The 13,129-nt window shown below is 31.8% G+C and overlaps 1 protein-coding gene across 1 annotated transcript in view; it reads left to right on the top strand.

The window, feature by feature from the left end:
* Nucleotides 1–215: 215 nt before the first annotated feature.
* LOC127716180 (transient receptor potential cation channel subfamily M member-like 2) overlaps nt 216–13,129 on the top strand; it is a 67,658-nt gene continuing 54,744 nt past the window's right edge. Inside the window, exons 1-8 of the mRNA XM_052222305.1 lie at nt 216–267; nt 1,388–1,556; nt 3,043–3,170; nt 4,725–4,797; nt 7,669–7,837; nt 9,523–9,682; nt 10,385–10,466; nt 11,791–11,915. Coding sequence (XP_052078265.1) covers nt 1,514–1,556; nt 3,043–3,170; nt 4,725–4,797; nt 7,669–7,837; nt 9,523–9,682; nt 10,385–10,466; nt 11,791–11,915 — 780 coding nt within the window. The 5' untranslated portion in view covers nt 216–267; nt 1,388–1,513. The remainder of the gene's footprint in view (nt 268–1,387; nt 1,557–3,042; nt 3,171–4,724; nt 4,798–7,668; nt 7,838–9,522; nt 9,683–10,384; nt 10,467–11,790; nt 11,916–13,129) is intronic.

Raw genomic sequence — 13,129 nt, 5'->3', positions numbered from 1 at the left:
TGGGCGGTTGAAATTAGTCCAAAATTAATGAAAATTAACAAAACATGTACTGTTCGTTGTATTTTGTAACAAACTAATGGATGTTTGTTAAATGTAAACTCTCCTCATATGGTCAACTTCGGCGGAACATTAACAGACCACATTCATGCATTTTTCTACCTGTAAGTGCGCATGTGATAGGCATTACGATACTTATTCTTTTGTTTTAGGAAACAGTGTAAGAAAAAATCTAGATGCAGTTTACAGAATGAATCAAAATGCTCACTCGTATGTATATAAAGATAAAACAAATAAGTGACCAATTTAGAGAGACCAAACACAGATCTAATAAGGTCTCATAAGATAGGCGGTCTGTAAATACAGATTCAATCAATAAGAAATATACTATAGAGGTTCTTAAATCAATGGTCTTATAACACAGGTTTTTGTTTTGAACAGGTGATATCTTAAGCAGATTTGAATGTTCTTTTAACTCAACCATATGCATGATTTGATTTAAAAACACAGATCTTTAATAAGGGTCTAGATGGGGTTTACATAATAAAGAATAATGGCCAAACAATGAAATAAATAGAGAATAATTAGCAAAACAAAATATAGTTAATAATGTGGTGCAAAAGTATTATACTAATTGGGACAACAGTACTATTAGGTAATACAATACCGATTACTAAAAAAAAATGTACAAGTTAAAGTAAATATCTTATTACATACAAAAAAGATAATAAAATCCTTTTCATGAGAATTTTACAGAATAAGCGTTATGCACTAGAAAATAAGACATATGCAGAAAGACCTTACAATCAATCACCATTTACCTCCTTTTCTGGACACAAATTCATTATTTAAACAAGCTTCAGATTGGCAACATAATTTCATTTATGAGTTAAAAAAAATAGGATGGGTTCCTAAAAAAATCACAGAACCAGGAACAAATTAAAGGTATTTACGAATGAAATAAGTTTATCTAGATAACAAATTAGAGTAACGTTTACAACCGCAACTTTTAATTCAGTAATCAGTTAAATATATGGGTAGCTTATTTGAGTCCGATCCTCAGACTATTGCGTGTGTACCAATGTGATTACTTTTTCATAGAACTTAACCGCGAAGAATTATTTTGTATTTCAAGAACTACGATCAAGAAAAAAGTATCTCATAATGCGACATAGACACATCTGATGGGTCAACTCATTGGTGACAGCGATAGTAAAATTATGTAGTGTCGATTTCTAACGTTTTATAATTAAGTACATGTAGTAATCATAGCATACTTTGCTAGCGATCAATAGAATGTCAAGTTAAAGGGTAGCTTATTCTTACCAATAGTAGTGTTCATAAATTCAATTCATTAATAATCAGTTTGATTTTTTTTTCGTTTATTCAGTGTATTCAATTGCGTAGGGTAATTAACAAACAACAGGAATTGAAAAACTGGGAAGAAGAAAAACCAGTAGCAGTACTGTCTATCATAGGAGATTCTAAACCATATCTACCGAATGAAACGATTAGAATGCAGCTAAAAGTTGGTCTGCTGGAACTGATAAAAACAACAAGTAAGCGTTCACATTGTATTATTTATTTACTTTATTTACTTTTATGCCCTAGGTACAATGTATGTGCTATAAAAGAGGAGCGACAGATACCAGAGGGACAGTCAAACTCATAGATGGAAAATAAACTGACAACGCCATGGCTAAAAAAGAAAAAGACAAACAGACAAATAATAGTACACAAGACACAACATAGAAAACTAAACACTAAGCAACACGAACCCCACCAAAAACTGGGGTTGATCTCAGGTGCTCCGGAAGGGTAAGCAGATCCTGCTCCACATCTGGCACCCGTCGTGTTGCTCATGTAATTATAAACCCGGTAAAAAGTCTAATTCGGTAGGTCACATTCGTGAAAAGGGAAGGGGATTGTAGTTACGACATAAGAAACATATTCGATATCATCTGTGAAACGGTTTTTCCATAACGGTCAACCAACTCGTGAATTTACGAAGGGATGATTTCAACTTCATCATTTGGAACTCTTGGTTTAAAAGCTTCCTTGTGAGCAGCAACCCTCTATCAAGGAAATCATGATAGGAAATACAAGCCCGGGAATATCGTATCTATTGGGAGATATATACTCCGTATGCATGCGCTGATGGAATGTTGCTACATAGAAATGGAAAGTTCACAATTGGGAAGATGAAATAATCTCTTTTGTCGTAAAGTTTTGTTTTCAATCGACCCTCATTGTCAATTTCTAGATGTAAGTCAAGATATGAGGCAGACTTAACTGTATCTGTTGTATCCTTTATCTCTAGTTCGATGGGATAGATGCGTTCAACATAGGCACCAAATTTTGAATTATTTAGTGAGAGAAAGTAAAGTTAAAGGATATTGCTAACTTCTTATTTTTCTTCCTAAGAAGTTCCTGTATGCAGTCAGCCTCATAATAATAAAGGAACAAGTCGGCAAGAAGAGGGGCACAATTGGTTCCCATTGGAATGCCGACAGTCTGTTGAAAAACACGTCCTCCAAACGTAACAAATATGTTGTCAATCAAGAAATCAATCATCTTGATAATGTCAGTTTCAGAAAATTTTTTGTTTCATTGTAAGGCCAAAAGACGCAAGGTTATTGTTTTGTCAATTTTAACATATATGTGGTAATCTTTGACAATAAATAACACCAAATCTTCAAAACGCTTTAGCCGACATGACAGAAATCCTGTTCATACATTTTTTAGGAAAATGAGTATAGCGTTAGAAATTTAGTTGGAATTCTTAATTACAAGGCTTTTATTTTGTTAAATAAACAAATCGTTCGCTTGACCATGTTGAACAAATTTGTAATATTAGGATGATCATATGTTTACGAACAAGATTAAATTACTTGACATTGTAAACCTTAAACCAATTTCCTTTCACCAATTCTGGTCTACATCATTTAAACAACTATAAGTTCTTTACAATGTTTGAATTCATTACAATTATTTTCATAATTAGTTTTAAAACTATTGTCATCATTATTATTTGTATCCTGTAAGATATATGGATACTAACTGAAGAAAAATGTACAGGTGTTAGGGAGATTGTTGAAGAAGTGATTGACGGATATTCAGAAAATAGTAAATCCCGTGTTTTGTTCAAGGATGTAGAATTTGATTTGACCAAGGTAAGAGACGATTTAAAGTAGCCATAGTTTCAGAGCGAAACAGTTTTGAACTGAAATGGTTACTTTTTTCATCTGAACAGATCTTAAAAGACTGAACAATAAATTATTAAGCCTTTCTAAGTCGTTCAGTAAATTTAAGACTCGTGTATTTTTTTTTAGGTAAATCAAGTACAGTCTAAACGATTAATTTGCAGTCATGAGGATCTGTTTTGTGTAGTCGATCTTTAGACTATTCAATAAATGTAATATACATGTACCTACCAACAAAATTATAAATTGTTTAAAAACCTACGTAAAAGGACTGAATTTACTGCAGTGGAGATGTCTGAAAATTTACTAAAAGACTGAACATTATTTATGTTTCAGATTTTTTAGATGATAAGATCAAAATAACTGTTTAAGACTAAACTCTTTTTACTAGTGTTTATATAATTAGAATCAATTTTGAGACAATAAATTAAATCATTTTTTCTTGCCATGATTATCATCTTCATTGGCAAAAAAAATAAAACCGCATATCAAAATGTAAAAGTATTGAAACATTCGTTGAATTTTAATATGCAATCGCACGTTATATTTTAAAAAGAACAATATTTAGGATAACTTCGTTATATTTCAGAAGTTTTTTTTTTCAAATTTCATTCAGGGTGTTAACTTTAATAGTTAATTAACTTTAAAAATGTGTTAAAGAATACGTTTTTACAAGAGTAAAATGCTACGATGATTAATTGTACCCCTAATTGTATGCCAAAGAAGAAAACAGGAGAAAATGTGAAAGAAAGGAACTCATTGATTTATCGCATTTTGTAAAGGGACTGACACTTATGAAGGCTTTATGTTAGGCTTAAATATCTATCAATATGATTTCCTTTCATCTTGTTTGTAAATTGTTATCCTTTATCAGAATCGGTATTTATGCACAAATCTTCAAACTTTGATAATTTGCCACTGGTAAAAATACCAATTTTGGAATACGCAGAAAGTAAAATTTGTAGAGAATATAAACATATATGCGTTGATACATTTAAGTATGTTGTAAATTTCCCAATTACCAGATAAACACTGAATACAGTTGTTATGTTTGTCAGTAGCATGTATGTTAACTTGAGTATTTGATGGGGAAAACTACATAAAGAGTGCCTATATAGATTTTCAAACAAGTATTATTTGGGAGATCCACACATCCACTTTTTTAAGTGGGCTGAATTATAAAACAAAAAGCAGACACAATTTATTGCACCTACAGCAAAATATGAATATTAAGAATCCATAAAAATAACATATTGGGGGTAAAACAGTATCCGTATTTCAATCCGTTTTAATAGTTGTTACGGACGTATTACGGATTGGAAACAACAAACGTTTTACTTACCTGTTACTATTTGTCCGTAAGTCATCCGTTTAATACGTCTTAAACTATTTCACTGTTTAGATAGGCTACTAAATTTGGAGTAAAAACAGGAGAAACACAAAAGACTCCACATGCAGTTAAGACCTGATGCTAAGACATTTTTAATATCTCCAATCATGAATTCATTAGTTCAATACTTTTAGGTTCAATCTGCGAATGAACAGGGAAACACGTCATTTCAACCAAATGAAAGTGACCTTGAAAATTGCATCAAAGGTAAGGAAACATATTTTGGGTTACCTTGTAGAAGTTATTGCATGAATGAATAATTAAGAAAACAAATGAATCAGGATGTTATAACAAATACCGGTAATAGGGTTTTTTTTTGCAACATATGATCATTTCGACAAAAAATATCCCTTCAGTGATGCTCCAGGTTAAAATATTTGAAAATCCAAAAACCAAAAAGAACAAAAGTAAAGCCAAAATCAAGGCAAGGAATCAGAACTTTGCTTGAGGGAGATGTATTTCTAAGGATGAGTAAATAAATCAAACAAAAAATCGATGAAAACATAAACATATTCTGATAATTTTTGTATTCCTGCATTTGAAAAAGAAATGCATGAATGCTATAACTTTTCACTTGTAATACTTATTATCTGATAGTGAAGTGGTTTATTGATGAATATTGGTTCATAAATGAAATTATAATGATTTTCATTTGTTTTGAAGATTTGTATGGTATCTGTTTATAGTACATTTGAATACAAAAAGATGTGTTGTTCGGCAGACTTATGCATTTTGATTATATGAGAAGTAAAGCTGTAGAAATTTACGATTTACTCAAGCATGTTAAAATGCAAATGAAAACTTGTATTGATATTTTAGAATTATCTTCTTTTTCCATTCTGGCATCTAATATTGATCGATTAGTGAAAAAAGCATATTGAATTATAAAAAAAAAAGCAAGTAAGCTTTTTAATTACTATTTTTTACAGTTCTTTTTGGTCATATAGCTCTTCAACTGATTCGGTTCTTATACATCCGTGGCTTTCAAATATTCAGCTTTGATTGTTACTGATGAAAGTATATCCAGAAAAGTGCTTCGGAGGAATGAAAGTTTATGTGCTGTTAACATTGTTTAATGCAGAATTTAGTTACTTTCTGCGATACTTATGCATAAATTAATTGAATATTTTCTTGATAACACAGAGTGCGATATTTATATATCCAAACTGGTTCGCTTTACCCGTGTCTGTAGTTAGTTCTCGATTTCATTGAACGTAATCTACATGTATGTAGCACTGGTAAATTATTAAGTCAGAGATTCCGTTACCAGGAAATTACTTGAAACATTTGCTGAATTCTTTCAAAAGATACACAGATTTACTTTGCAAGTTTGACTGTACCTAAAATAAACGCGATATCATATTCTAGTTTTTACTGGGATGTTGTTTATAAAGTGTGTAAATTATTATACGATCCATGTTAAACTTTAAACCCTTTTTATAAACTTATTCTAAAAGAATATCAATTATACACTGTATTAAAGAAGTTTGAATATTGTTTTAATCAGTACAAACATTGATTGTGTTATCAATTAATTAAAACTTACTTAAATAAAAGTATTACAGCTACATGAACATAGCTTTGAAAATTAAAAGTACTAATTTTTTTTAATACTTTACTTTGGCATTGCTGAAGATCTGACTCTTTATAACGTCTTTACACTAACTACATTGGATATGTGCCGATTTACTTAGTATTGGGTAAAATGTTTTTGTATTTAGTGTTATTGGCCTTGAACAAGCTGTAAGTAACTACGAGTACTCTTAGACCAGTAATTTGAGTTTTAACTCCTTTTGTTTGTTGTTGCATGCTTTATGTCGATCGAATCAGTCAACCCTTTTTCGAATGAGGTTGATTGTTTGTTTTTATGTCGTTCTGTTTAACCACTGTCTAAGGGAAGTGTTGTGCACCCGCAAAACATGATTAGACCTGCCACATTCTGTATGTGCATGTCCAAATCAGGTTCCTGCAATTCAGTGGTTGTCTTTAGTTGCTCTATATCATTTGTTGTTTCCTTTATTGTTTTGTATAGTCTTTATTGTGTTGTGGTGATGCAACTCTGTTTCAGAGAAGGTGAGTGTTTTGTGCCCCCACATTTAACTCACTACATTTACATCTGATCATCATGTCCGAAGTCTGGGGCCATTACATAAGTAGTTGTCGTTTGTTGCTGTACATAGTACTTTTTTTGTTTTGTTCATAAATTAAACCGTTAGTTTTGTCGTTTGAACTGTTTAAATTTGTTATTTTGGGGTCTCAGATTTTACATCTTGCTTCGTGGTATGAAAATGCTCATTGTTGGAGGCCGTATGGTGACCGATGTTTTTTTAGCGTCGACGTCATTTGGTATATCCTTGAAAGTTGACTCATCGGTAATCATACCATATATTTCTATTATTCTAAAATCTGTTTTTTGTAAGATAAAATATTGACTGCGTTTTCAATTTTTTGTAGAAATAGTTATTTTTTTTATCTCAAATATTGGTTCTTTTCATTTTTCTACGTATGTACTAGTAGTTCAATTTATTGTATGAAAATCCACTCCCTCTCTCTTAACAATTAAATTGTGCGTTTGAACCCCGCACGAGGCAGGTGCATTCTGTTCCAATCTTCATTGACTAGAATTGTAATTTGTTTTGCCGGAGGTTGTTGGATCTCTCCGAGCACCCCGGCGTCCGTCATCAAAACTGGCCACCAGGATACAGTTTGGCAATCATACAACATTTCCTCATTTGTATGTTAAGCATTTTAAGAATTATGACTGGCAAATGTACTTCTTAAAAAAACGGGAAAAAAAAAATCTTCTTATATTATTAGGTTATATGCACTTCTCTTACTTCACCTATAGATACAAACCACAAATGTGAAACATTAGAAGAAATGAGAAAAACATTTTGAGCTGATGCACTGTTAATGTCCGATTGATAGTCGGCTAAGAAACTATACATGTAATGTTATTGTTCAGAAACTATACATGTAATGTTATTGTTAAAAATATTTTAGAAGAAAGATTTCACCGAATTAAAATAATAAATAATTTTGTTTTTAATTGTACATTTTATATATATTTGATAATAGAGCACTTGGAGATCCCGTTGATTATTATTGTTGTTGGCGGGGAGGAAAACTCATTTGAGACCGCTATGATTAACTTAAAAAGGAATGTTCCTGTTTTGGTAATAGATGGGTCTGGTAAAACGGCAAACTTCATATGTAAGGGATACAGAAGGTGTATGCACAAACACAGGTTAGAGTTTATTTATATTTATAAATTGGCTTTGAAATGCGTTCAATAAATGCGAGTACTCTTAGAGCGATAATATATAACGTTTGTAATTTTTTCAGTAATTTTTTTGTGCTTCATGCAAATCTGATGAGTTCAGCTGTTTCATTCTTATAGTTTGTTCGTATGCCCTGGTTTTAAACAATTATTCCAGATAAAGAGAGAGTTGAGCGCTAGAGAAATGTTTTACTGAGCCAAATCATTTATGTCAGGAGCTTGTGGTTCTGTTGTTTTCGGTGTTTGCTGTCTGCTATATTTGTTTTTTGTTATAAATCAGGTCATTTGTTTTCTCGTGCCTATCCTATTTTTATTAAATACGATAGTCCTTCCGAAACTTTCTTTCACATTTGTGTAAACATAAAGCCAATTCGGATAAAATACAAACGAAACGTAATCAATATGGTTTCTAATCGGGTTTCATTAATCGTATTGACTTTTGAATAGAAGCTTGGCGTGTGTGCTTATAAACTCACTGAATGCAGGAGTGACTCTTTCAAAACGTGTTCGTGTAACACTCGTGTATTTACTGTTTTTCTATATGTCTGCTGGGGCAAAGTTATACAACAAAAAGTAAAATCACAAAAATACTGAACTCCGAGGAAAATTAAAAACGGAAAGTCACTTATTAAATGGCAAAATCAAAAACTCAAACACATCAAACGAATGGATAACAACTGTCATATTCCTGACTTGGTACAGGCATTTTCTTAAGTAGAAAATGGTGGATTAAACATGGTTTTATAGCTAGCTAAACCTCTCACTTGTATGACAGTTGCATAAAATTTCATTATATTGACAACGATGTGTGAACAGAACAAACAGACATAATAGGTGAAAATGTCATAAATAGGGGTACATCAGTCAACATTGTGTTATATTCTTTATCACTATGAAAACAAACAAATATGTATCAAAGAAGCACAAAAAGGCATATTAGCAAAAACGAAAGACAAGAATACAAAAGTTTATCTCCAACACAATAACACAATGACGGGATGTATAAGTGACGGGATGTATAAGTAAAGAGCCACGTCAAATGGATATCACCAATAACAGACTAAACAGTAAATGTAGTATTCATCAAGACAAATAAAAGAATACTATAACACGTTATTAAGATAATAAACAACGTCAGTACCCATAATCTTTACTTCAAGACCATCGTGTATTATTTGTGAAGTTGATACGGAATATTTATCAACAAGGTCTTGGTACCTTCCGATGAACTTTTTTAGAAAAAGGACGAGACGTTCCCGGTTCATCAACTTTTTGCTCAGACACTGGTGACCTTTTACAAAGTCTGAGTAGGAGCTGCAAGCTCTTGAATACCGAATAAGTTGGAAAATGTATATCCCATATGCAGGTGAAGTTGGTATATTGCTACAGAGGTGGGGGAAATTGATAATTTCCAAATTAAATCGTTTTGTTTATCATACATGATAGTTGATAAATGATAAAAGCCTTGCACAAAGAGGTACAACAGCAAAATTGTTAGAAAGATAAAATTGATCAAAAAGAAGTTTTAAATGTAGAAGGTATTTGAAGGTGTGATGAATCCCGAATTAAAAAGAACATTGTCTGAATATGTACAAAAAATGTATGTCCAAAGAAAAAAATCAGATATCACTATGTCTTTTGTATATTCACAGTGAAACAAATATTGTTTTCTCGAATATATTCAAATCGGAAATGATGGAAGCAGCAAAAATGCTATATGGTTCAAATGATGAAGAGGAGGACACAAAACAAACTAGTAGGGAGAAACTAGCAAGGCAACTGCAGGAGGGGTTGGAAGAGAACTTTAAATCGGTATGTATTACACATTCTTCAAGCATGTCCGCATAAAAGTATATTTCTTCATCATTGACCTTTGCATTATCATATTGTCGTTTCTGACAACTTAGACTTTGCATAACATACCACTTGAGGTACTTTTAAGTGTCAGGTATGAGCTGTTTTTGAAATTCTTAACAAATCTTTATTTTGGTATTAAGGGCATAAAAAGCTTCTGAATAATTTTCTATCTGAACAATGTGTTTCAGGGCTTGAAAATTAAAACAACGATTATGACTGTATTTGCATAAAATATATCCACATTTAAAATGACATCAAACAAATGCGCCTTAATTTTTAACAAGCTTGTATACACTATGTCTATATCTATTACAATGTAGAACATCATTTCAATAGATATTGTTAGTAAGCAATTATTTATAAAATAATAAGCCTAGTATCTTGGTTATTTTTTTACTCTCTAATTGAATAAGACTAATTAGCAATTGTTTTACTTAAAATTACATTTTAACATTCGCTTTGTTATCCATATGTTTATGTTTCTGCTTCCTTGTTACTTGAAAAACGAAAAGGCTATACGTTATATTGGAATTGCTTCGCCAAAAAAAAAAAACAAGTAGAAACAATGTAGCTTTTTTATGTTATTATAAAAGCCATTGTTTTTTTTTCTTTAATATAACTGCAATTCAGCATTCAAAATATAATTCATTATTTCAGATTCACGTGTACTTGGCAACTGAAACTACGTACACATTAGACAGGACAATTCAGGATATATTATTTCAGTCACTTTGCACAGGTTTGATTATTTAATAAGCATAAGTTCATGAGGACTGTTTCTCATTTATTATAATATTTCAGTTAAGTACTTTAACAATAGCTTCCTTGTGAGAAGCAACCCGCTATCAAAGATATCATGATAGGAAATAGCTCTGAAATATCACATCTACATGTATATATATACTCCATATGCGGGCTCTGCTGAATTGCTGCTACATATAATTGGGAAGATCACAAATGGGGACCCGAAATCACCTTTGATCTCAACTAACCCTCCTTTTCTATATTTAGAAGTGAAACAAGATATGAGGTAGATTTAACTGTATCTGTTGTATCATTTATTTTAAAACCGAGTGGATAGATGCGTTTAACTTGGTCACCAAACTTTAAAATTATTTAGCGACAGGACATTATCTATATAGCGGAACGTGAATTTAATCATGAAACCTGTCTCATATACATACAGGAACAAGTTGAGCAAATGTCAAATAAAACAATAACTCAAATGTAATATGTAAACTGCATGTTCTATGTGTGATTGCCAAAACGAATATAGCGACTGTAAATAAAATATTATAAGGGAATGAATGAATAGGCTAAAATAAATTAAAGATTACAACATAGAAAACATTAACCCATAAAGTTCTAAGCTAGCGGAAAAAAAATTTTGACAGAATATATCATTATAGCCGCAATGATGCTTAATACAAAAACGGTTTTCTGTTTAAAAGATCAGTGTCCTAAACTATTTTTTTTTAATTTCCATTTTTTTTAATGTATTAGAACAGCGACTGGAACATTAATTTAATGTTGTGTCGGATCTTCTTGGTGATGCAAATGTTTCTTCTTTTTATGCAGCGATATTAGAATAAATAATCTTGATAATATGTTTAAGAATATATGCAATTTTTAATTAAGGATGATATGCTTATGTTAACAATAAAGTGATACATAAGTAAGTGTTTTTGTTTGCGAATGATAATCATCACACAATCTAACATTCTTCACAAAGTAACCAGATTAAGAAGACACAAGTCAGTAGAATATCAATTCTGATTGACGAATTAATCATTTATGCTTATTGTTCGGGCAGCATCTATTTATAATTTAGTCGGTACGAATTGTTAACTTTTGCTGTCATGTACCTGACACTAAACGCTGAAAATGGACATGAACACAAAGACATGGTTGACCAAATTTGAAAAGAAATTATTTAGACAGTAAAGGCTAATCGGCTAAAAATATTTCCTCCAGTATCAAACTGCTATAAATATTCAACCTGTACACTCATCCCCAAAATGTGCAAAACGTATTTCAATAACAAATAAACTATACACTTTTAGACAACAAGAACGAAGAAAAGCTCACAGATAACATGCTTTACTTTGTTGATTTATGGAACAGACCTGACATTGCAGAGAGAGAAATATTCAATTTAGAAAAAAACGGAGTGTTTGAGAAATTACAGGTGTGTGTAACAATCTGAATTATATAGATATAAGAAGATGTGGTATGAGTGCCAATGAGACGACTCTCCATCCAAGTCCCAATTTGTTAAAGTAAACCAGTATAGGTCAAAGTACAGTCTTCAACACGGAGCCTTGGCTCACACCGAACAGCAAGCTATAAAAGGCCCAAAATTACTAGTGTAAAACCATTCAAACAGGAAAACCCAACGGTCTAATCTATATAAAAAAAACGAGAAACACTTATGAACCACATCAACAAACGTCTGTTAATTCCTGACAAATGATACTTGTTGTCCCGAGATGCATACTCTGAATACTAGTATACATTTCATCTGTTATATTCCTTCTGTGCTTCGTGATGATCTGATAAGTCCAAATAAGTGTTACAGTTAGTTCTGATGTTGTACTGTTACACAATTGTACCGGGACACGCATAGGGTATAACGCTCACAAACATGTTTAACCCCGCCATATTATGTATGTGTCTGTATCAAATCAGGAGCCTGAATCTCAGTGGCTATAATTGGTTTATGTAAGTTATAACTTTTGTCCTGACCACAATTCCGGCCTCTCTTCCTTGAATATGACTTTACAGAATTAGACAAATCACCCGGTGTGTACTTACATAAGCAACACGATGGGTGTTACATGTGGAGATGGATCTGCTTAAAGCTCAGTATATTGTTTTCTATGTTGTTTTTGTATACTTTTGTTTTTCTTTTGATAATTTTTCGTTTTTTGCCCAATCATTGTCACTTGGTTTTCGACTAATGAGTTGAATATCCCTTTGGTATCTTTCGTATCTCTTTTGTCATTAATCATGCGGTGATTTTTTTTTATCTCGTTTGAACTGTTTTACATTTTGTCGTGTCGTGTTTAAAAATACGTTATCTATACTCTCTGGATAGCAACTTGTCCTTATTGTATACTGGACTGCAGCTACACCAACGTGAACGTAAGTATTTTGTCGATGTGCAGATATTCCTAAACATAACAAGCTAGTAAAAAAGACGTGCGTGTGTGAAACTTCCAATCAACTTGACACCGCTTAGATCTTTTGATCGATATCTTCCTACCATACAATGTACTTACACAGGCTTTATAAAATAGATTGCACACGTTCGATTGATTTTTCTGCGGTTTATTTTTTTTAGTCTTGATATTATTAACTCTCTGATAGTAAAAGCGACATAAAAACACAATTAAATGAAAT

This window comes from Mytilus californianus, unplaced genomic scaffold (assembly GCF_021869535.1).
Source record: "Mytilus californianus isolate M0D057914Y unplaced genomic scaffold, xbMytCali1.0.p SCAF_9, whole genome shotgun sequence".
In the NCBI taxonomy this organism is placed as follows: domain Eukaryota; kingdom Metazoa; phylum Mollusca; class Bivalvia; order Mytilida; family Mytilidae; genus Mytilus; species Mytilus californianus.
The sequence above is the reverse complement of the archived record's forward strand: the minus strand, read 5'-3'. Positions and strand labels throughout refer to the sequence as shown.